This window comes from Cyanistes caeruleus, chromosome 6, assembly GCF_971803275.1.
Source record: "Cyanistes caeruleus chromosome 6, bCyaCae1.hap1.1, whole genome shotgun sequence".
In the NCBI taxonomy this organism is placed as follows: Eukaryota; Metazoa; Chordata; class Aves; order Passeriformes; family Paridae; genus Cyanistes; species Cyanistes caeruleus.
The window spans coordinates 36,780,753-36,807,039 of NC_141706.1; the positions used below are offsets into that span (position 1 = coordinate 36,780,753).

The following is a 26,287-nucleotide window of genomic DNA, read 5'->3' on the forward strand; positions in this document are numbered from 1 at the left end:
GCAATTGGTTTTCAAGAGGTGGACCTTACATTGTGAGAAAAAATTACATGTCACAAGGGGTTTATTTGCCAGTTGTATGGCTGGGAGGCTGATGAAACTTCCAGATCAACAACTTTTCCAGGCCTAATAAAGAGCTAAATAGGGGAGGAAATAATATGTTTTTTAAATTATGAAAATGCACTATCCAATGACAAATGTTAGCAGTGGGCCTCATGTATTTACAGTGATGGAAACCAGTTTTAAGTATGGTTTTGAAACTGCCCTTGCTTATGGTCTTCCTGTGTCCCCGAAATGCTAATTTAAAACATTTATGATATGTACTGTCATAACAGCTGAAAACTTTGGAGTCCTAAAAATGTCTTCTACCAACCTAATGAATGTACTACTATTTCTTCTTTGCTGAATGGAAAGAAAGCTATGTCTCCAGAAGGTCTCAGGGCTTTGGTGCCTGTGTGCTCAACTCTCATATGTGCCAGATGTTTTGCATGTTCAAATGCTGGACAGTATCTCTGCATCAGCAAGGCATAACAACTGGATAGTTATCTCACACTTAATGCTTGCACAAATGCTGTTAATTAAGTTGTCATTTTTTTCTCTTCCATGGTCCTTAGAGTGTGAGTGGTATCTAGCTGTTTTCTCTATCAGGTGAGCCCCTCGGTTAAACTGCAGAATAGTGGTTCTTTGTTCTAGTGAGTCCCAGGCTCCTCTGAGAGGGGCAGCCTTTCAGTAGGTGGATAAGACTATCCTCCCTAAAGACTGAGATGGGGGTCACACCCCTCAGGGGTAGGATGTGTGGGTTTGAATCTTTCTGGTTTGGGTGGATGTGCAGCTTGTGCATTTCACATCATCAGTGTGCACCCAAGGCACTTTGCTGTTGATAAAATAGCATTACCCTTTCAGAGGAAGAAATTATTTTTAGTTTCAGTGTGAAATGGAACAAACATATATGACTCAGTCTTGATAATGATTACAGGGGTCTGACATTAGCAGGAGTCTGCAGCATGGAGAAGTCCAGGTCCTGCAAGGGGGAAGAATCACAGTTGGCGTTGTGAATTTTATTTAGGTACCTGCTGCACAGAAGAATGTTGTCAGCTATGAGAGCTGCTAGATGAGCAGCTGTATGCATGTTATAGTTTTATTTTCTCCCATTTAAGACCTCTATTTGAGACCTGTGGGAAGACTTGGAACACTAGGATAAATTCTTGTGTTAGCTCTGACTGTGACATGACAAAACAGTGCTGAGTGTTTCATTATACCTGCTGAAGGCAAGGAAGAGTCAAACTTTTTTTTTCCTCTTGTTTTAAGCTTGGGATGACATAAGACACCTTTTCCAAGTGAGTAAATTTTTAATAGCTTTCTTTTTATCAAAGAAGATTCTTAAGATCAATTTTGCAGTGAATATAGCGAGTACAGCAACACTGATCTTGCCATTAGAAGGAATCAGTCTGCAGAGACGAATTATTACCTTAGGTTTGAAAGAAGAGTGTATTACTTCTGAGTTTTGGTGGGGAGAGGTCACCAGAGGTGGCTGTAGCTGCTTTCAGTTGAGTGTGAGCAGTGGGATGAGATCCTGGGGATGAAAAGGGTCTCCAAAGAGCTCTTGGAACCAGTATGCACAGTGAGCTTAGTTTGAAAGGGAGATAAAAAGGATGGGAGAAATGCATGGATCACCTTAGTGGCCAATTAGCTGAAATAAAGTTTGGCAAAGCAAAAAGTGATTGAAAATCAAGTCTAAAAAGAAGCATCAGACAAATGTGAGATATGCATGTAATGTGAGGTTGCATGTAATACTAACTGCATAGTAATAACATATTGCAGTATCATAACACTGTAGTAATAATTTTCCCCTGCAGTTTTGTATGGGTGGTTCTAAGCCTCAGGAATCATGGACTGTGCAGCAGTGAAGCTCAGTTCAGGATGCACCTTGGTAAAGTCTGCCTGGAATAGATGTTATGCTTTTGTTTCTTACGTGTGTTCAGTTGAACTGCTAAGCAGTTCTCTTTGGAATAAAAATTGAGTTTGAGGAAAGGGTGAAGAAGAGGGGTTGTGAGAGTGCTGGGACCCTTGTTGCCACGGAGACCTTGCCTGGTGTTGGCTGAGGGGCCCTTCAGGTAGCACTACTGCTGGCTTTTAAAAGAGAGGCTTTGGTGAAACAGCTCTTTACCTAGCCTGGAAGTGTGAGCTGCAGTGATTTATACCCGAAATGCACGTGCCCGATACTGTGGGGATACTGTGTGCTGAAGAGTTCCTCAGATGTGTTGGGTGGGTTAACCAATGTCTCTAAAGATCATGTGTGTCAAGGATGTTAAACTTATCCCCACTGATCCTAGAATCACAGAATATCCTGAGTTGGAAGGAACCCGCAAGGATCATTGAGTCTGACTCCTAGTCCTACACACGACAGCCCCAAGAACTACACCATGTGCGCGAGAGTATTGTCCAAATGCTTCTTGTTCTGCTACTCACTTCTCTGGGGAGCCTGTTCCAGTGCCCAGCCACCCTCTGGATGAAGAACCTTTTCCTGATATCCAGCCTATGCCTTCCCTGACACAGCGTCAGGCCATTCCCTCAGATCCTGTCATTAGTGATCACAGAGAATTAATCAATGCCTGCCCCTCTGCCTCCCGTTGTGAGGAAGTTGTAGACTGATACTATTTAGGGAGAAACTGATTCATACCAGTAATTTTACTGTCTGTACTCCCTTTGTGAACACTTTAATGAGAGCTATGAACCACAGCTCTTTAACTAAGTGACTGGATGTCATGTTTTGCTTTTTACTGTCAGTTACAGTTGCTGAAATGCCTGCTGGTGTGTATCACTCCACTGTTTTGAACTAAAATGAAAATCTGGATACAAGATTTTATATTGATGTTATAGGCAGTAAGTATTTCAGGCATGAATGAACCCACACACTTAGCAAGAATTTTAAATAGTGTTAGTTCTGTTACAGATTTCATTTATTGGCTTGCTGTTAGGCAGGCGTCATGAGCTCTTAAATGAGGGGTTTATTCTATTCTGTTAATCTTTAATTAATTTCTTATTTGTGTGATGTTGGAAAAAGTAAGTTTGCCACTTAGGGGCATTTTTCAAGATCTAGGAAGTTGTATACATCTCCACAAAAGGTGCTGGCAGTGCTGCTGAATCCTGTAGGCCTGTAGAGGTGTTCCTGCTGCAGCTTCATGTCCTCAGAATGAGCAATAGTAAGGCTGAGCACGTGTTCCCAAGAGGCAAACATGCATATTTATATAAAATATATAAGTATAAAATATATAAGTATACAGATATATAAGCCAATGTGGATCACTGTGATCTTAGACTCCCAGCCTACACAGTAGCTGGCCTGGGATCCTCTTGCCTCCCAGTTCCCTCACACACAGACACACAGATGTAGATGGCTCTCTCCAGGAGTTGGGTTGGAGCTCCTGGTCCTCTGCTGGACAATTTTCAGACCCCCTTGTCCCCTGTGGTTACCTGGGTCACACCCATGGCCACACCAGTGCTTGCCTCCTGAGTGTCTCCTACTTGCTGGCTGGTCTGGCTTGATGTTCAGTCACAGTCACACACTGACACACCCACACAAATCCTCACTTTGTCTCTCCAGGCATTGCCCTCCTGATGCATCAGCCCTGATGTCCCGTGCTCTTTCCCCAGTTACTGCACTTGGATTTCTGTTTCCTCACAGGTCCATGGAGGAGAGAGCCCCACACCCATGAGAAGAGTTGGAAATAGAGTTTAATGAGAAGGTGGTACAGACTGTGCTGATCTGGTGCAGGGTGTGGCCAGACCAGTGTACAAACCAAATGCCTATTTATAGATGCCTTTTATCTCATTTTTCCTCTGGTTTCCCACACTTGTTCCTACCCAAACCACCATGGCTGGATACCTGGATCTTGGACTGTAAGATAAGACACCACAGTGGGAACCTGAGATAAGATAAAGGGGGATACCATTGTCCAGGTGTTATCTCAGACGTAGGGACATGTTAAGAAAGCTTGGGGAGAAGGATCTATCACTGGTAATGGACACAAATAATGCTGGATTTACAAGCCTCAAGGAAAGCCAGCTCGGCAGCTGTGCTGAAATCAGCTCGGATTCCCTAAAAGGTAATTCTGGCAGGGGCAGATTGCAACCACTGACTCACAGCCCACCAGCTCAAAAAAAGACCAAGAATAAGAATGTGGACTTACTAGCCTTAGAGGTGAGGAAATCATTTAGCCAACAGAATAAGAGAATTGTGTAGTCAATGAGCGTTAATTCCTTTGTTTGCTAGGATGTATAAATAGCAAAAAGTTTTGAATGACCTTGGGATCCCCCCCCACTGAGAAGCCCAGGGTGAAGAAGGACCAACAGAGTATCAGTGGATCCACAGGTGGTGACTATTTTCTACTTGATCTCTCCACTGCTCCCCCTCCCTTTTCTATTTCTACCTCACGTTCATCGTTAAATAAAATCCGTATTACTGACTTTGGCATATATATATAGTCTCATTCTCTGGGAAGGGTTTGGGGCAGGGGCTACTTTCTCTGAATAAGATTTTGAGGTTCCCACACTTGCTATCTCTCTGCTTCTTCATCTTCATGGAGGTGAGCCTGTAATTATATTTCCTAATATAGCTTATTAGGAAATAATTCTTTTTGATACTTGGTTAAGATGAGGCTCTGAGATCATATAGGAGATGTATACTAGTGAAGTGCTTTGTGGAGGAAAAAAAAAAAAGGATTTTATATACATCATGTATATATTTAAGGAAGAATTTCCATATTACCAAAGTACTGTTTTGTTTTCCTGTTGTACTTGTTTTTGATCCCTTCACCCAACTGGCCCATCGCAGAATTTGTAAATTACTCTAAATAGTCTTGGGTGTCCAGTATGCGTGGTCACTGGGGCAACAGCTAAACTGATGCCCAAAGACTTGGGATTTCTCCGTGTTATGTTTCCTGTACTTGCTGTCTCAATATCCAATGAGGAAAGAGTTTTCAAAATGTTTTGATAGTGGGATAGGTATTGCTAGAAAGTTTGCAAATGGCAGAAATACCAGTGAAACAATTATCGTATTGTACCTTCCTTCATCTCACTGCTGATTAAATGCTCTCCCTGCAGGAAATACAGCCTCTTGTTTTCTGAACAGTACTGTTACATGTAAGCCTTTTCTATTTTTAGCATCTTTAGATTAGATTTAGCAGCTGGAAGCAGGGAAGAACTGGTGCCTTGTAGTCAGTCAGCTTCCATAGAAACATTACAATAAGGAAAATATCCTGGACTGGAAGGCTGGCTGAATAAGAAATTGTGTAACTTCTTATGGCAAGGCATGAGTTTAGCCAGACAATGCAAATAGCAATTATGGTGGTAATGAAAGCACTAGTGAAGCTGAAATGGTGATGGCAGGGAGAGCACAAATTGTCTTATTCTCTGCTCATGGTCTTGCTGTCATTGGTGATTGCTGGGAGATTGCTGTGGGCTGCTGCCTTCTAAAATGGTTTATTAGTTATGATATTCAATGCTGTAATTGACATATCTTTCCATAATGAATAATCTGGAATCCTGGCAAATACAGTCCTTCCTTCTGTTCTGCCAGTTCTTTTGGGAGGGGGGAAAAAAGCCTGTAGTTGTTTGAGAGACAGAGGCTATTTTTAGTCTGCTTTATTCTACCACCTTTGACTTATTTTCTTGTCTGTCAAAGCAATCCATACAAAAACTCAATAATTTTTTCCTGAAGACTGATAAAATACAAAATGATCTTCCTTCTTCTGTAACCTCTTGTATCTTTGTCCACAAACCTTGTGTCACTTGGCATGTTTCCAGACCCCAACAGCCTTACTTTTGTTGTATCTATATTTTGTGTGGCATAACTGATAATTTCTTTGATATCTTAGAAAAAACAAAAAAAAGTCAGTTATAAAAGGGTATAAAATACATTTTCTTCTGCTATTGCCTGGATTAATTGGAGCAAGTGGAAAACACTGAGGTAAGGTGTTTTGTTTTTTTTTTTTGTTGTTTCAGTTTAATATCTGTAGTTTTTAGGATTATCAAGAACAAAGAGTAGTCTGATTTGCCTTTTCTATTTGTGATATTAGGTTTATTTCCCATTTCCTTTTCAGAGGAGCCCCTTTATATTTTGTCAGTCTGAATTAGGGACTTCTCTGCCCCTGAGTAGGTAATCACATACATTGTGATCTGGCCAGTAGCATTATCTCTTTCTGGAATTTGGCTGGCGCATTGAGCTTAACATGGTAGTTTTAAAAAGTTTTATTAGTTTAGCGTGTCTTTTGCTTCAGTGCCTAAGATTGCTGTCCCCCTGCTGTACTGTAGGATGGTGCCTTTGTACAGTGCTTAGCAGTGAAGTTGCTTGGTGAATGCTCGGAGTAGCCTCAGCAAACTCTCACTTACCCAAAGCAAGTGGCCACCAAAGGAAGCGGGCCAATCCCAAACTCACCAGTCTTGCTTGGCCTTCCCTCTGCTCTGTCTTTCCTGGGCAAAACAGCTGTGCCACCTGCCCTGTTTGGTTGAACTTTGTTTGCTGCTCCCTCCACAGAGAGATAAGCATTCATCCTAATTTTTTTGGCGTGCACAGATACCCTGGGATTGCTGGACACAGCATCCATCTTTTTTTTTTTTTTTACTGATACGTTGTGTCTCCATCTTGCTTAAGTCTGGGAAAGGACCTATATATGTACAGTAACACTGTGTACATGACTGCTAATCATCAGGAAATGACAGGGGATGTTGCCACACACACTGTCCTTTGACATGTCCATAGTTTTTTTTAGCCCATATTTTAAAAGATAGAGGCTTATTTTGCCCATTCCACACAAACATTGATGCATTCACAGGAAATGGGGACATTGCAAGGAACATCATGTACAGGTCAGCAGAATTACTATTACACTTAGAGAAAAAGCTGCAGAATTCAATAGTGTATTACAGAATGTTCTTTTACGTCAATAATAAAAATTATCTGTTATCCTTATTTTCATCCACTGCAGTTTCTAGTGTTCATGTCAGATTAGGATAAGTATTCTATTAAGTATTCAGTATTCTATGTCTGCAGTTTAATTTGAAAAATTGCCACCACACTAAAATTTTTCTGACTGTAACAAGCCTCTGTACTAGGACAGCAGACATCCTTATGTTTTATTTGTTTTTTAAAACAGAGACAGTAGAAGAAAAGAGATCCTGAAGTCCAGAGAGCAAAGGAAAGAGTAAACGAAGCTAGAGTATATGAAGGTAGCAGAAGAAGCAATGGTTATGATGTGCATAGAGATTCATACAGGTGAAATAGTTAGAAATTATGAGTGAGTTTTGGCTGTCTGAGACAGATGGATGGTCACCATCTGCTGAGTATCAGGCTTGTGATGTCACCCAAAGAATCATTCTCTGCCTTTGGAAAATGGAGCCATGAGTGACTACCAAAGGTAACATGGCTTCTTAGGGAATACTGTGATCTTATCTCAGTACTCCTCCGATTTGTGGTCTCTCATTGTAGACAATGGCCAGGTTGTGCCTTTGGAAACTCAAGAAATAAAATATTCATAAACTTTTGATTTTAGAAATGCCCCCCCCCACACCCATATCCTCCCCCCTCCCCCGGCCCCGACACTTCTATCATGTTTCAGTCAAGTTATTTTTATAATAAATTTTTATTTGAAAAATGATTCACTACATTGGTAGAAGCTTAATTAGAAAATCCCTGCTGGTTGCTGAGTGCTTTTAGTTATTTTGATTAATCAGATACTACCACTGTGTGGAATAATTCTGCCATGACATGGAAAGTCTTTTAAACAATTTGCTGCTGCTTAGGGGTTCCCTAAGTTTGACTGTAAACTGAGATCATCACAGGAGTATGCAGTTAAGAAAAAAATTCTTTTTTATACTCGAGTTTAAAAATGCTTTTTAAAACTCGCTTGCAAAGCCTGTAAAAAACTGGAATAGAGATTGAAATCTGACGTAGATACGAAGGTGAGTTGCACAAAATTGCCTTGGTCTATGGAGAAGACAGCAGACAGACCAAAGAGTTTTCTTATATTTTTTTTTTCCTGTAGCCTTTTGGCTGTTGCTAAATCTACTGAGTGCAGTCAGAGACTTTGATTTTTTTTGAGATTTATTGTTTTTGGCATGGTGACTGCTGCAACAGCATCATGTAATAGGAGTCTCAGGCTAGTAGTATTTTAGGTAGTTATTAGGGAGCTTGCTTTGGTTTTCCTTACACAAGGGAATAGGTGTCAGGAAGCTCAATGCCATGTCTGGAGCAGCAACTGCTCCAGAACTGCTCTGTCCCATCTGTGTGGACTTGAGGTAGAGTGCAAATACGCTCAAGTGCTTATCATCCTTTGCATTCAAAAGTGTGAAGTCACAAATGAGATTTGTGCTTAAGGAATAAACATTCAGACTCCTTGTAGCTGTTTATTGTTAAATCAAATCTTTGTGGCATGTTGCAGTACTGAGAGGGCTCCATTTGTAACGTTTTTTCACTACAACAGATTAGCAAAGTTTGGTGTGCCTTAAAGTTTCTAAAAAAAGAATGTTGGTCTGCCATTCTGGTACTGATAAAATATCTTTCTGCATTTTATATAGGTTTTTAATGATAAATGAGATTTTGTTCCTTAGAAAACATGGTTAAAGCTGTAAATTTGTAAACTTTCAACTTTGTCTGTGTAAAAAGAGGTTGCCTTTAATCAAGTTAGTTTATTTTCAGTGTCTTATCCTTAATTTAGTTGAGTTTGCATGATTAGAACTAAACCTCTCTTGGCCTGGTAAATAATGCAAAATTCTATTTTGTAAGGTGCAGAGTGAGAAATATGAGAGATCTCTGTAACATTTGATTTTTGTATGTTTTGTATATATTGTTTTGTATGTTCCCTGTGAGTTTTTAATTTTTTTTTCTTTTTTGCTAAAGATCACAAAAGTATAAAGCACTTTTGTCTACAGAAAGCAAAATAGAGAACTCTTGATCCTGCCATTGGTACCAAAAAAAAAAAACCAATTACACTGGAGTGTTACCTTCACCTATTCTGATTGCAGGCTATGTGATTATGTGTGCAATGACAATCCAAATAGATAAAATTAAGTTTAAAGGCACATAAGTAAAGGTTCTTATGTAAATATGCTGAGAAGTGTCTATGAAAAAAGCTAAGTACTGTTATTCCATCCATGTAAGCCACTGAGCTGTGTACACGTTGCAGTGTTAATGCAATATTTGTCTCAACAACAGTATCATTAAAGTCACAAACATAGCTTTGAAGATTACTTAGTATTCACATGTGTCATAAATCTGCTTTATTTTGCATTTTGTTTACTTGCATTTCAGTAAATGTAAAAAATAACCTACTAGGTTTGTGCCAACTCAGATAAAAAAGAGCTTTTGTAAAAAATAGTACAAATCAAAGAGTACCGAGCAAGTCTCATGTCCAAGAATGGTGTGTCTTCAGCCTGAAAGCTTTTCTTTCTCTCTTCCCTCAACTTTTGCAGCTGGTTTAATAAGATTGCCTCCCATACCATCTTTGCCTCTTCTTACTTGGCAGAGCTATGATTCTTGTTGTTTGTTGTACTGAAATGGTAACTTGAGAATCATTTTCTTCTGCTTCATCCTCTGAAATGATGTAAAGACCTCATCTGAAGAGCACTTCCACAGAGCTTTAGTAATAGGCATTGGAAATGTATTTTTAAAACCCAAACAGCCAGAAACAACTCCCATGGGGTAAAAGTGTAAAATGAGTAAGTAATTTGAATTAATAATGTTCCCAAACATAATACCTAGCAGAAAGTGGATTTAGAGAAAAAAATTACCCATTAATATCTTTTGTAGCCAACAAACACATCATGAAAGCAGTCTTTGTAAATCTTCATGTTTGTCATAAAGAATGCTTATAAATAATAAAAAAAACCCCTAAAATTACCTTATATATGCAGACAAAGAAGCAGAGCTGTGCATGTCTTTTTCAACATTTGTCCTGTTTCTCAGCAATGTAGAATTGGTAAAAAAGTCATTTAACATAACTTAGAATAGAGGAAGGGAGTTATTTCAGTGCCAGTTGCATTGAATGGCAGTTTTAATATTTTTTCAGAGCAGTGGAAATCTGGTAACTGTACTATCAATGTACATCATTCATCTAAATGTGATGTTTGAAAGAAGTGGAATTTAAACGGACAAAGGCTTCTGATTCCTCTGTGGAGAGGAACACTGGGGTCTGTCACTGCTGATCACACTGGGGGCACACGTAGGTTATGTAAGGAATGAGCTGTTGACATAAGAAGTGTCTGCTTGCGTCTTGGCTTAGGTCCTTTGTTGCAGAGAGAGTTAAAAATGGTGATCAGAATACTACAGTTCAATCTCTGACTTTGTGTCTTTGAGGAGACTAACACTCTTAATATTCCCAGCAGAATGTGGACTTGCCATGTGTGATATGCGTACAGGGCTGAAGTCTCTTCCTCTCTCCTTTGTATTCCAAAGGAAAACACCTGCCTCTCTTTTATGGGTTGCGTTACTTTGATTTATTAACCTGATGGAAGAGCAAAGGAAAACTGTCCATCTTCTCTTCGTTTGGTTGCCCATAGCAGGGAGAAGCAGAGATGACCTGCAAGTCCTGCTTTCCTGTCAGGACTCGTGTCACAGGCATGAGACGTGGTTGGGAGGGCAGTAAGGTGTAGCTTTATGATCATGTTCCTCTAAGGAAGTACTGGGACAGCCAAATTCATTGACAGTGGCTTGCTTCAAGGATCAAAAGTGGCTTCAGGTCTCAGTTTTGCATTTTGTGATGTTTTTATCTTTTCTAAGATAAATGTAAATTTATAATGTAAATCTTCTTGCATTTCCTACAGAGACACTATCATCTCAGCAAAGGAAAGCTAGTTATGAAATATTTTACGACTACTTCATACATCAGACAGCTTGGGATCAGTGGGATCGCAAAAATAGGATATATAAAAATGCTTCCCAATTAAATCTGCTCATTTCCAAAAAATGTAAATTGTCCATTATTTCATTCCCCAGATCTCTTAGTGTATGGAAATGTAAAATTTAATTTCCATTTTCTTTGGAGAATATCATTATCAAGTCACATTAAAAACCTGCAGCCTTCAGAGAGTAGTGGCTTCTACTGATGCATGTATGTGAGCTTTCTGTACCCAGGCAGGTATATCTGTGGTCTGTGTGTTTGAAAACATTGCAAAACATAAAGCTAAATGACTGAGATCATATTGTAATGCCCCTGTGGTAGAAATCACTAGCCAAGCATTTGATCTGGGAGAGCTACTTCTGTTTAAAAAAAACCAAGCAACCAAACAAACAAAAAACCCCCCAAAAACCCACAAAAAAACCCCCAACTAAACCCTCAGATATGTAAATTAGATGTGAAATAATGGATACATTGTTTAGTCTAACCACTCTGTACAGTCAGATTAAGACTACTATAAGTAGGCTATTAATCAAGAATTTAAAACCATTAATGTATATAGAACTGAAACATTAATAGTTCAATACTTTTTTTTGATTGATGTGCACACTAGATGCTTTCTGAAAAATTTATACAACCATTGTAGTTGTCAGTTGCATTCCTATTAGAATATTTTGCCAATAAAGCTTGACATGGTAAATTAACTTTTCTGTCCTTGAAATACCAGTAGTTTTTGATTGGTTGCTGTTGAAACAGTGAGGCATGAACAAAGAAATGAATAATCTCCACTAAAAATAATTTTAGAGGAATCAGGGAAGTCATGTAAACTCTGCTTGAGGATGCAGGTTGGGGTGCCTTGCTCTCCTCAGTGTGCAGGTTCCACTGTGCTCTGTTGAGTAGTTCAGACAAGTGATAGGTGAACGAGTCAAGGTTTAACAATACCTTTGAGTTCTGATGCAGTGATTGTTTTTGCAGTGTTATAGAGCTAATTTCTCAAGTTAATTTTTGAGTAGGCACCAGAGGCAAGTGTAGCCTCTCACTAGAACACTGTGAACTCTTCGTTTTTTCTTTCTTTACTTTCAGTCTTGATCACATGCTGTTTAAATTTCAAGTTTGTTACTTAACTGCTGAATGCAATTCAGCATTGCTTCTGAATGCAATTCTCATAAATTAAAGCTTTTAAAGCAGCATTACAGTTTGTGTCACTCTTACGGTATTAGCACAGATCCAAAGATCAAATGGATCATGGATATGGAACATTACAGCTTTCTCTGTACATAGGAGTGGGTTGTCAGGACAGGGCAAAGGATTGTCATATGGTTTCCTGTGCAGAATATTTTTCTAGGAAAGCAGTGGAGTGCTGCAGTCTGTTGGTAATAAATACCCTGTTAAATGAAAAAAAAAAAAAAAAGAAAAAGAAAAAAAGAAAAAAGGGAGATTACTTCAACAGAATCTGAAAGAAATCTATATGCTAATGTGCTAAAATGAAAGCATCTTATTGAAGACCTTTTAGAACACAGGTGTCTATTTTTCCTGTGGTATTTATATAATTTTCAAGATACAAGAGATTATTGCAATTATGCAATCTAAAATTACAATCACAGTGAAGCCTTCTGTTTGCTTGTATTAAACTTTGAAGTTTATTGTATTATACCTTTGAAGTTTATGCAGTGATTCTCGTGTGGTTTTCCCCAGTACACATTTGGAAGAAAATTGTTACTGACAATGGGTTGTCTCCCTCTGGAAAATCAGAAAGAGTCGAGGTAACCTCTGATCGTGGATTGTTCTGTTCTTTGAGTGCCTTCTCATGAAGCATTACTGATGCTTGTATTGGCACTTCAATAACTGAATCATTGATTACAATATCTCTTAGGTGAAGAGAATTTCTGGAATGGCTTTTTCTTAATAAATTGTTTTTGAATAAAATGTCCTATCCAGATTGAATTAACATAAGGAATACAGCTCAGATATGTATTCATGTGTTTGCACTTAAGTTTCTTTGATAGTATATTCTTAGTGTAAGCATGCTGATGGTTTGTTTACTTTTGGAACTTCAATGACAGTTTGATAACAAAACTGGGAGTAATTTTGTTATGACATTGTTTATCATATACACTACTGTATGTTGGGGTTTTTAAAACTATTCTTTTTTCTTTCTCAATTAATTTATGTTTTTGATATAAGAAATTTGCTTATTTCCAGTGCTATTTTGATGTCTAGTAACTTATTCTAATAAAACAACCCAAATACATTCCAAATCCAAACAATAAAACTGTGTAATTTTCATTAAGGAGTGATTTTACATTTGTATTTGTGAATGTGTTTATTAAGTTGTTTTTGCAGTCATTTTTGATACAAGGAATATAATGATGAAATAATAGTAATCTAAAGATTCAAGTAATCTTCCTCACAATTGAATCAAGAAGATACATTTTTAAGAGACGTTTTATCAATGCATATAAATATCTTAAGGGTAGATGTCAAGAGGATGGGGCCAGACTCTTTTTAGTAGTGCCCAGTCACAGGATAAGGGGCACAAATTGAAACACAAGACATTCCCTCTGAATATGTGAAAAAACTCTTCACTTCAAGGATGACAGAGCACTGGAACATTCTTCCATGAGAGAATGTGAAGTCTCCTCTGGAGATATTCAAAACCTGTCTGGATGGGATCCTTTGTAACCTGCTCTGGGTGAGCCTGCCTTACCAGGGAGTTGGACTAGATGATCTCCAGAGGTCTCTTCCAACTCCTACCATTATTTGTAACAACTGAAATGTTGTCCATATCAAATATAATGTGTGGTTAAGCAAAACTAAATCTTTGATCACTTCTGGAAGGTTTCATCTGAAATTTATCAAAACCAGTGAGGAGGAGTTTAGTATTTCATGTGCAGCAGCTTAAATTGACCAAGGAAAAAAGCAGAACTGGTTTGTACTGCCTCTATCTGATGTAATACAGTTACTGTGGTCTAAGAATTACTGTCAGTGATGTCCTTGTTTTATCCATGACATTCTTTTAACATTCTTTTAATAAAGCATTCTTGCTTTATTGTATCTGCTGATGCTTTCACACACATTTGCTTCTGTTTGCATTTCATTCAGATTGATCTTGGTATTTCTGTTGCAGGTCTCCACAGACAAATCCCTAAGTGGCTCAGAAAAGGATCCACTACTCTTTCTTGTATTAAGGTCACAAGTTGAAGTATGCCAAAACCCCTGTGATTAAATATACAGGAGCTTTTTCTTTGTCTCTGCTGTCTTGGAAAAACTTTTGGATTTGTCATAATGATTTTTGAGGGACTATTAAAATATGCAGTCCTTATCTTGCTCTTCATATTTCCCCTGAAGTTACAAAGTATGTTTGTTTTTAAGGTAACAAGACTAATTATATAATTATTACTGAAAATATTGCATCCAGGCAATGGATGTACAACTTGAACTATTTCATGTGTTAATGACACATTTTAGTCCCTTAATGGAAGGGCTGAAATCACTATAGATATCTGGCATATGTTTCTGTTGCTACTTCATCTGCTGAAGTCAAGAGAAATTGCTGGATTTTTACTTTCTGCTTGTTTCCATGTGGCATAGAGAGAGACGAAACATTTTCACCTGCTGACAGTGGATGGCTCAGTACAAGAGAGGAGCAATTACATAAATGTGTCATCCCAACCAGTGTGACTGGGTAGTTTTTTTAGGAAAGCAAAAGGGAAAAACTGTGTGAGAAATGTAGAAATATAAAAGATGAAATATAAGTAACACATGCCTTGGTTTGTAGCAGTAAATGGGTTGAATGTTTAATAAGCAGAGGTCAATGATGCAGCAGCCAACATCTTGGTTATTTGTGGATTTACTGCCTGTGTCACAAGAAATATTGTTTTAGAGATGGCTGCAGAGAGCACATGCAAGATGCAAGTGGAAAGCTTTGCTAATGAGCGTGTATGTGTGTAGGAAAACACAGCAAGCTGTGTTTTGATGCATCCCCTTGCTGATTTGCCCCAATCCAACAAGTCACTGCCTGTGTGCTGTGTATTCTCTTTGGTGGAAAAGGTAGTATGTGCACATATGAAGCCTCTCTCTCATTTCTGCTGGAGGCTGCTGTTCTTTATAGGGTTAGCTGTGTGTGTCTTAGGTTCATTTAATTTTTATATGCATATGGCTAGTACATATTACCAGTTCATACATATATATAGGAAGACAGTGAAATATTTTTTTAGCTTCAGAAAATAAAATTAGAAACTAATTTTATGTTATATTGTTCCAGCTTTTGATAATTTTTTCATATTGAAATCAGTTTGATTTTAATATGCTAAGAGGCCCAGTAATTCCATTTGCCAGCAAAGAGATTCTGTTCAGCTGCATCTATCAGCAAAACACAAGTTTAAAATGATATACTGCATGCAGGTCATTGATGAGGGAGTTTGAGGAGCCATCAGTGCATGACAGGTCGTGCATCACTGCACTAGTGCAAAGTAACATTCAGCAAAGTACTGGTAATGTTATGGCAACTTTCAGGGTACATTATCTTCTGCTGTGTCCAGCAATTTCTGAAGTTCAAATATGGGCGTCTACTTGTATTTCTAACACTAGGGAAGAAAAGTAGGTTTAAAGCAAAACTAATCATATTCTCTTCCTTTGCCAGTATAGCAGTCATCTGGATTATTGGAAGATTAAAGAAAAGTTAAAAACTCTTTCCACATGTCACAGTTGTATTTTGGGTGACTGTTAGGCAGTTTTACAGCTTACCTTACTATCAGAACTATTTTGCTGCTAGACAGTGTCCAGACCTGGAATTTCAAAAAGAATTCATATTCTTAAGGTCAAGAAAAATTTCAGTGTTTCTCCAGTTTTTGCATCTTAATCTGGTTCCATTTACTACAGTGAATCCTTGGCACTTGCCTGTTGTTCTGAATTCTAAGCCATCAGTCCTAATGAGCTGTATTCCTGGCTTTTTTTAATTGAATGGAGGTGTTAAGTACTAATGCTAATTTTTTTCAGTGTTTCCTGTGAAGGCATCTGAAGATTGAAAAGTTGAGGCCCTTTTCACTAAGCCCAGTGTTATTCTGGGTTTAACAGTGCTGTTTTACAGAGTGGACTTGCGAACTGTGTCTTGCTGGGAGGATTTTGAGCAAAGAAAACAGAATTCAGTTATGAAAAGAGTAAAAGAAAGCAGATTGGGAGTGGACAATACAGAAGTCCAATATTTGAGTTCTGTGGAAGACTGTAAAAAAATAAGGGAGAAGAAATCTAGGGAGAGTCTCTGTCAACAATTGACTCTGTAAGTGAAATGCTTGATAAAAAAATTCTAAAATTATACTTCAAGCTTTTATATATTTTAAGAAAGCAAAAAACAAATCAAGCCAAACCCCACATCTTGCATTCTGTCAGGCCAGAAATGCCTTCATCTTAACAGTAAACCACCTTGCCTGCCCAGAGTTATCCCATGGGAACACTTCTCTTTGACAGACAGGATAAATCTGATTTGGTTCCATAATTTCATATTTCTTCAGAGAAATGCCACACTTTGGTAACTAAATAGAATATTTTTCCATGTGATTTTTAGAATAGTGTATGATTTAGGATCTTTTTTTTTTTTTATATATAAATCCAGATTATTCAGATGTGTGTTAAAGTCCCCAGATCTAATTTCTTACTCTTGGTGGGTATGACTTGAGTACATTTACAGGGCTGGGAGGAGTGGAGAGAAACATTCATTACAGTCAGCTGTCAGGGAGGGAAAAAAGTTTGTTTCTAAATAGAATGTAAATTAATCCCACTGCACAGGATGTTTTAGGCATATATAACTCCTGTCTGAAGACATCTGTGTTTGAGAAATGAAGAGCAAATATGCCCAACTGGTGACCTTGTGAATGGTTGCATGGCAAAACTGTTTAAAAAATAAAATTTTGTTTCTAGTAAACTGGCACTTGGAGAAAGCGAAGCACTGGCAAACTAATGCAGGAATGATGTCAGATCTTTCTTGTTTGTATAGAGAAAAAAAAAGTCACAGGACTGTGAGGTTGGTCCAGAAATAATTTCTGCTCTATGAAATAGCTGTTAGTGTGGTATCTTTCAGCTACAAACTCCCTAATTTCAGCTGTAGTGGGGGATGAAAATTGATGCTAACAGGTAGTAATTTTTTTAATTAAGAGTGCAAGATAGACTCAATTTCCAAACAAAAGATAGAGTCTGTCTTCCAGCTACTAGTAATTATCAAAGGCTTTTAAAATTTTGCTCTCTGTTAAGGATCATTAATTTTAAATTTTGTATACATCTCATTTTTTCCTCAATAAGCAAGCCAGGGGAAAACAGCTACCCAGTAATTTAGTAAAATTAAAGTTGTCCTCTTGGTTGTATAGGCTGCATTGATCTCTCATACCCACTATACTACAATATGGTGTAGCAACTAATTTCTTTCGTAAGTTTTGTCTGAAAATCTTGGGTGAACAATTAGAAAAGTACTGGATGCAGAAAAAATAATTTTGCATAAGCATGGTATTGTTGGACTGTATCTGCATTACATTCTGGTCTGGTAGCATTTTGTGTAAGGGTGGACATAAGGGTGAAGGCAGAGAATAAGGTTCTGAACAGCACAGGAGGTCATCAGGTGGAGTGTGGAAGGTGGGAAGTTGCTCCTGTCAGCTGTTGATCGTGGAGCAGTACAGCCAAATGCTGGAGCTGCACTAAAACACAATTTTTTTCACAGCCTCACAAGTGCAAACGTGTCAGTCTCCTCCTGGATCTGCCCTTGGCATGTCATGCAGAGATGATGAGGTCCTGCAGGTTCCTCCTAAAAGAACCTTGTTAGGGACTAGGGCTGGCTTTCTGAATGAATCATCTGTAATGTGAGAAGTCCCATCTTTGGGACCTTACATTCTTAATAATGGCACCAACAAACCTGCCATGAATTGCAGGTGCTTGTGGGAAGCCAGACAAAAAAGGTGCATTTGAAGAGCCATAGGGAGGTTACCAACAAAAGTGACTGTAGGCTCTCTGCAAACAAAGAGGTGCAAAGAGGCATACAACAGTGTTATTTAAAAACAAGTCTTAAAACCTGCTTGTTTCCTGTGTTAAGGCTTCTATTTGCTGTTAGATTCAGGGTCAGGGTTAGATTAGTGGTCAGGGTTGCTCAAGTAAATCACCTTGTTGCTTGACACAGTCCTCTCATGACAATACATGTTCAAAACAGTCCTTTTTTGATTGCTTTATAAAACAAAGGGATAATGGGTATTCCTCTTGTGCCAAGGATGGTGAGGAATAGACATATTGTTGAGAAAGATTACTACCTTCAGTTGCATTCACTGGCTACTTTAGATTTCCTCTCTGAGGGCGACTGGTGTGAAGCCTTGTGTAAGCTAGGGGGTTCACTAGATATGATCTTTGTTAGCAAAGGAGATTCAGGCCCAGACTTCTGCTAATGATTTCACATACATTGATGATGTGTGCATTCAATATATTTTCCTCTTCTCTATCTGTTCCTTGTATTTCCTTTGTCTGTAGAATTGATTGAAACATTAGTCTGTCTGTCATGGGGAACTCTTGTGGGTATCATGTAAAATCCTTGGTTTAAAAAATTTGGTTACATTTTTGTACTAAGGCTGGTCCCTTAGGCACTGTGATTCAAAAAGTTACTAATTTTGAAAGTACTTTATATTCCTGTTATGGTTAGGACAGTACATGTGGACATGTTTTTCAATTTCCTAGCTTAGGTTTGAAAGGTAAGGCCACACTTTGCTGCCATATTTTCCTGACATGGGAACAATCCATGGTTCTGAAGTTGCAGATGCAATATTCTCTAAACATTTTTCCTTCCAAGAATCTTGAAGAATTTCAGCTTCTTTGAGGAGATTGGTTTTAAAATAGAGACCAGGAAGTCAGGCAAGTCAAGTGTACTTTAGCAAAATCAGTGGGTTTGCTTGTTTTCTTGATTGGCTGAAATGATCTTGATGGCTGTTGAAGGACCATAGTTAATCAAAAGGGAGAAAATTATTGTTCCTGTCTAGAAATTCTTTCCATTTAGTGGGATAGCAGATACAAAAGGTAAGGCAGGAAAAAGTGGTATGGGGTATGAAGAACTGGAAGATGACCAGTGCAATGCTTTTTTACCTTCCTTCAAATAAGCATATCTGAAAGAAAGAAAAGTGGGCATACAAGACCATTAGCAAGATGTAGTTACTTTAGAATCTCCCTACAGACAATAAACATATCAGATACAAAGAATAACAGTGAAAAAAAAAAGTCACACTGGAAATATATTAATGGCAATTTAACGTAGTGATTTTGACATTAAAAACATCATATCACATAAGTTATGCTTGCTGTAAGTATAATTTAAAATTTGCTCATATATGTTTTCTGCCTTTTCTGCACCTTCAGAGCAAGTCAGAGTAGCAGCTGCCAGTTAAGTAGTTATGTAGGCAGGTTGTGGCCTTGGACTTACTCTAAGTGGTGCTGCAACAAAAGCCAGTGACATACGTGTCATACCTGCAAGGAAATCTCTGTTCACTTTCTGAGACTAAGCTGCTATGGACTAGCTCCTTCCATAAAGCCTTTCCTACCTTTTAACTGTACATTGCTGGGAACAGAAACCACGTAGACAACTATCACACTTAAAATGAAAGGGCTTCCAATATACATAGGAATATAGATATATTTGATATAATATATAATATAATATATATTATAATATATATAATATATATGTATATATATATATATAATATAGATATTTATATTGGATATAAACCTATGCTGAAACACTCCACAGGAAAACTTCCCTGTGCTGGAAAAATTCCTGTTTTGTGTAGTTCATTTAACCTGATAAATCTCTTACATAATTATACTTCTGAATCAGTAGTTATGATGAAAGTATGAACATGTGAATGAGAATTCTGAGAACAGGAGAAACATTTTAAAATTAGGGACTTCACCTGTTTTATGAAAGGAAAAGGTTTGGCATACAGCAATCCTTGTTCCAAGGTAGTTAATTTGCAGCAGACATTTCATTTTGGATATAAAACACTTGGTTGCACATATGCACATGCACAAACTGAAATTGAAAGAAATGTACTAAAATGACAAATATTTCCCCACTATTTTTAACTGGACTGCAATTGTTATTTTATCACTGAATTTTGAAGTTGGTAGCAAAAATGTTAGAAAAGGTTGGATTTGGTTTCAAGAAGTTTACTTTTTGTTTTTATGTAAAGGTTATTCCATCAGTCTCATAGCTACAGTTCTTCAAACTCATATAGAAAGAATTATTAAGAATTATAAAGAATTGCAAAAATTTATCCATGCTTGAGTAGGGTTTTCCTGACATGATCTTCAGAGGTCCTTTCTAGCCTCAACCATTCTGTGATTCTATGATCCTGTGATAAATTTTCACATTTTTTTCAAGCTGTGTAAGCCAAAATGTATCCTGACATATCCATATTCTTTCTGGAAATGAATAGGTAAACTTACTTATTAATAAGAAAAGTATTTTATGGCTACCTATCATGGGTGCAAAAAATGTTTCCAATTAATCACTTCTTTGGAGTGTGGTTTGTCAGAGTAAGTTCTCTCAAAAATACCTTCCTCAAAATACTTCAAAAAACAATAATAAATAGTATTGGAGAGTTGAGAATTTGATCACTGGTGTTTCAACATGAGAATTTTTCCCATTCACCGTGTTCACAGAAACTGTGACTTTTTCAGTTAGTTTTTAATGAGCAATTTTAATGGCTAAAGCCTAGTTTCTAACCTGTTTTGTGGCTTCCTGTTTTTGTTTTTTGTTTTTTTCATAAATAAGGCTGCCAGCTCCTTCCCTGTGACAATGCAGGCAGTGTGGGTGGGTACGCAAGGGCTCTCTGCTAGGAAAGCTGGCTGGTTTCTTGGAACCCTGCTCTGGAGGGAAGTGAGCAAGCAGAGGACAGCATGTTGTGAGGAGGAGGATGTTTCTGGAGTGTGGACTTTGTTTTGATTCAGTTGTGTGCTGATTAAATTTAACAAAAATGTGAGATGGATGTCATACCCAGTGAATGGATTGAGTTCCATGAATTAATTGACAAAAAGCAGTATTTATTTTTGTTTTTTTGGATGACTGCATGGCAAATGGATTTCTTAAGATAACTGTCTCTGGTTTCCATGGTGATCTTACTTCTGCTTGTTAAAGGTATTTTTAAGACTCTTTCACATTATTTGAAGTATTGCTAAAAGCTAGTACTTCAGGACTATCTCAGCTGTTGATGCCTGCATCAACATACTGCGTCTGGCAGTGAAATTCAAGCAGTACAAATTGGAAGGGGAGCAAAAGTAAGTTTTGCTGCTCTGAATCAGACTAATGTACTCTGATAACCATTTCATGGTCAGAGAAGGTTAATGTTTGCAGATTCAGTGAACTTGAACCACAGTAAAGGCTAGAAGGACTTCTGGGCAGCATGCTGTGGTGAACCATTGTATTTACTTTCTCAATGTACTTCTGTGCAAATAATGTACTGTGTGGCTGCTTATCTATGATGTTTCTCAATTCAAAAAAAAAGGGGATGAATAGAAACAATCATCTTTTCAATCTTGTACAATAGAGTTAGTTGGTATATAGTACATGGAGATTTATTGAATATTGATAGTTACGATAATAACACCATGAAAGAAATTCTGACTCGGCAGGCTTTAAACATGTTTCTAATGTGAAAAGAGCTGCTTCTCTTGCAGTGGTTACCTTTAATATTTCACATTTAGTTTTTGCTTGGAGAAATGGTTAAAGGCACAGATGATCTCCTTATGGGGAGCAGCTGAGGTCACTTAGTTTGTTCAGCTTGGAGGAGAGAAGGTGGAAGGGTGACCTCATTTCAGTCTACACCTTCCTCACGGAGGGCAGCAGAATGGGAGGTGCTGATCTCCCCTCTCTGGTGACCAGGAGTGGGACACAAGGAAATGGAATCAAGCTGCATCTGAAGCCCAGATGGGACATTAGGGAGAGGTTCTTCACCTTACAAGAGGGTGATTGGTGACTGGAACAGGCTCCCTGGAGAAGTGGTCACAGCATCAACCCTGACAGGGTTCAGGGAGTGTCTGGATGATGCTCTTAGTCATAGGGTTTAGTTGTAGGCAGTCTTGAGGGAGTCAAAGAACCTCACTGGGCCCCTTCCAACTTCAGCTATTCTATTCTAAGCCTGATTTTTGTGTCCTGCTCAGTCAGTCTGTGTACTGAGAAGGTTGTCAAATAATGTCAGGTGTCGTGTTTTATGTAGGTACAGCTCTCTGAGATGACCAAAGATATGCTTTTCCTTTTTAAATTGAAAACTCTTTATCTTTCTGCATTAGTGGTGGAACTTGGCAATATAGGATATGCTTTTTGAAATGTGATCTCTTATAAATGTCATGCAAGTTCTGACAGTATTGACTTAGAGGAAATTGCAAGATGCTGTATTTTCCAGCTGGTTGTTCACTCCAGTTTTTCTTGTATGTCCCCCAGCTAACCAGTACAAACCCCATGGGAAGTTTGGATCCAAGGTTATGTAGCTCTAGACTAGTGATCCAGTAGAAACCCTTCTGGAACTAACCTATGGTAGAAAATAACAGCTTTGCCCACTGTGAGGATGTGCAAAAGCCCAGTACAGTTGTAATCTAAAGAGAATAAAATTTTCCTAGGTTCATCAGTAAATGACTAATACATGGAGAGTGGAAAAGTGCCTCTAGACATTGTGAAAAGACTCAGAGCACAATTGCTATTCAGAGCACAACAGCTTGTTGAATTGCCCTGTTGCCTGGAACAGTGTTATTCTCTTCTATGGAAAGAAGTTGCTGGGGAAAATTGAGGAACAATGAAATGGGAAATGTTTGCAGTTTTGTTCCACAGCTTCTTACATTTAATGCCATGCAAAGATTCCGGTGTAATTTTTCCTCTGCTTTGGGATGCATGAAGGAAATACTTGATTCGAAGGCATCAGCACAAAAATCTACCAGTCTATACTAAAGCTGATCTGGTTCATTAGAGCAGTTTATTAATAGATAAATCATAGTTGCAAATGAAAAAATAACGTTTCCCTGAGAGATATTCTGTGACTAATTTTCCAGTGTCCCAAGTGGACACTTCTCTCTGCTTATCCTTTTTTGCCTTTCAGACTCTGATTTTATTTTATCTGTTTAAAGAGTTCCTCCTTGTCTTGGAACCAATACTTTTTTTCACACTTCATTCTTCCTAAGTCAGAACCAGAGTTAATTTAATTTCCTTGTAAGTCTCTGATGTATAAATGACATAATTTGTAGAAGTAATTCAACAGCTGAGAATATGGAGTCTTGAATGAAGCTCCTCTGCAGGACCCTGAAGAGCAGCTCAGCAGTTCTCTAGAGGCTTCTGAAGTATTAATGAAAACACTTCTGATTTCTTTTAGTTTTCCATTCTTCATTTATATTAATTCTAATGAAGATGAAACTTGTTTGGGAATTAATGTTATAAAATCAATGCAATTGTAACTAGATGAAAGATTTAAATTAATTTAAAACAAACAAAACCACACAACAAAAGTCTGTTTTCTCCCCTCTCCAGGGCATTGTAAAAATATGTTATTACTGTTAGAAGTACTTTCTAATTGCTGCAGAGTTTGAGATATTTTTGAAAGCAAGCTGTTTGATTGACAGAGTATCTCCTAGCAACTTAGAAAGCTTTAAATACAACTGATTGAATAGTGCTCGAGGAATACATTGTCGAGCCCAAAGCACCTGCCAAAACCAGGTGATGATTCCCTTCTTTAAAATACATCAGATAGTAGAGATGTAACTCAACTCAATATTTTGTCAGTATCAAAAAGGAATTTGCATAAGACACATGACACAATATATAGAAAATTAAATCCCAAATGACATTCTGGTACTGCAGACTGAAATAGGAGGTCTGTGAGGCAGATTTTAAATTTAATATTGCATACTTCTGTTGAAACGGTGCTGTGTTATCAAGAAGCAGAACTAGACTTATTGCTAGTTCTTGGTACTTGCCACTTGGTATACACATTGGCCATGTGAACAAGCATATGATCTTGCTGGTATTTTACATGGACAGCCATAGGAAAACTACTTAAAAACATGAAAGCTTGGGGTTTTTTATTGATTGGAGGACCAATCAAGGCAAAGAATGTTAATGTCAACAGAGAAGTGTTGGGGGACTGCAGCTGCTTTTTCATATTTCAATCAGCAGCTTAAGATGCTGTTTTCTCTCATTATGTCTATTTGTAGGTAACCTACAAAAATGCTAACAAATCTGCCACATAAATAATTGCACTTCAACTCAAAAGAACTTCTGGTAAGTGTCAACAGTATAGAGTATCCACAAAGTGGCTGTTGATATGGTCTGCAATAAGAGCAGTTTAACTTTGCTCGGAGGTGGGAAACTAAACTCTACTTTGCATGCTGTCCAGCTGCAGAGAATAAATGCAGTTAGTTGTCTTGTCGAGCAGTATTTGTATGCTGGTAGCTGTGCTTTGACTGATCTGGTGGTACTGCATAGTACAGCTTTGGGAAAAATCAAATAAAGGAGAAAAAGAATGTCTGTGAAGTCAGGGTTGGAAAGCTGGGACTAGGTTACACGATGTTGTTAGGTGATGTTACCTGAGTGTGCCCCACTCAGCTGTGCTCGCAGATTGATCCTTGCCTCCACAGATTAGAGGGCTGAAGCATTTGATCTAGGCAGGCTAAAGAAGTTGGGGTTGTTAAGCCCAGAGAAGGAAAGGCTCCAGGGAGACCTTACTGCAGCCTTCCAGTACTTCAAGGGGGCTACAAGAGAGCTGATTAGAAAAGGATTTTTTACAAGGGCATGTAGTGATAGCACAAGGGGAAATGGCTTTAAGCTGAAAGAGGGCAGGTTTAAATGAGATATTAGCAATAAATTATTTATTGTGAGGGTGGTGAGGCACTGGAACAGGTTCCCCAAAGACATTGTGGATGCCCCATCCCTGATGTGTTCAAGGCCAGGTTAAATGGGACTTTGAGCAACCTGGCCTAGTGAAAATTGTCTCTGCCCATGGCAGGGGGGTTGCAACAAGATGATCTTTTAAGGTCCCTTCCAACCCAAACTATCTGTCATTCTATGATCATTCTAGAGACAGATTTTTAAAGGAGAGAGAAAATTCTGTGAGTTTTATGGTATTTTGATATGCATTAGAAGGGGCCCATGGTGTAAGATCAGATCACTTAATTTACTCTTGCACTGTTGCTGTGTAAGATAGAATCATAGGGAAATTTGTGATGGAGAACTTGAGATGTGTCTGTCATACGATATTTCTTTCTGAGACTTGGATGGAATGCAGTGATAAAGGAAAAATACTGCCATAGCTAATCCTGGGCTTTTTCCCCTGTACTTCTGTTTCACTGCTGTCCATCCACCCTATTTGAAATGAATGTGTAGATCTTGAATATCCGAATCAGCAGGTTGCATTATGTGTGTATTTCTGTGAAGCTACATGCATCAAGTATTTTTTTTTTTTTTTCTGTTCTGCTTGTCCCATTTGTTTTGTTACTATGTACTTAGAGAATGTCCTGGGGGAAGGGGAAAGATAGATTTCTTCTGAATGTGGCTTTACACAGGCCTGTCTGTGCCATTGAAGTGGTCAGTGAAAAAAAAAGCAAGCTGCTGTGATCCACTTACAAACAGATTAAACTACATACTTACATTTATATTTTAATTGTATCTGTATTTACTTAGTGTATTTTTATCTGTAAAAAAGAATTCTGTACTATTTATTAAATATTAATATATATAAATATTATATGAACACTTTAACCAATTTCTGTATTTGAATATTCAGGATGGACCATTTAATACAGGAATCAACATAAGTATCTAAAAATATGGTTTGGATAATTTTCTTCGGCATTTGCCTCTGAAATCCCCTAGTTCATTCATTACCAGGAGCTGGGAGGGGATAGCTGGGGTGTAATTGTTTTCAGCCTTCTGATTCATAAAGCCACTAGCCCTTACAGGCTTCTGAATTTGAGCAGCATCATGATCCAAATCAGTGATACCTGGAAAATTCCAAACAATTATTTTCATTTGCAGTACTAGGGAACATTCAAATTTGTTAAGATTATTGTTACTGGGGCCTGGGGTTAGTTGTTTTTCTGTTTTCCTCTTTTTATGCTTCCTGTCTTTACTCGCAGGTAACATCATGGTGCTGTGGTCAACTTGCAGAACATCGCTACTTAAATCTGTAACCAACCGGTTCATTAAGAATTTGGCCTGCTCGGGGATCTGTGCCAGCCTGGTCTGTGTGCCTTTTGACATTGCTCTTAGTGCCAGTCCACACTGCTGCTGGTGGATCTATACGATGCTCTTCTGCAGAATTGCCAAGTTTCTGCACAAAGTCTTCTGCTCAGTGACCATCCTTAGTTTTCCAGCCATTGCTCTTGACAGGTAATGGGGA

General features: G+C 38.1%; 1 protein-coding gene across 4 annotated transcripts in view; it reads left to right on the plus strand.

Annotated features, from left to right (window-relative positions):
• The window catches only part of GPR176 (G protein-coupled receptor 176), a 39,438-nt gene that overhangs the window by 6,636 nt on the left and 6,515 nt on the right, over window positions 1-26,287 (plus strand). For all 4 annotated transcript variants that reach the window (XR_015287908.1, XR_015287907.1, XM_086892699.1 and 1 more), the window contains exon 2: window positions 26,025-26,277. Coding sequence is in view for 2 of the 4 variants with exons in the window: in XM_086892698.1 (XP_086748824.1) it covers window positions 26,025-26,277 (253 nt within the window). In the remaining 2 variants the exon portion in view is untranslated. The remainder of the gene's footprint in view (window positions 1-26,024; window positions 26,278-26,287) is intronic.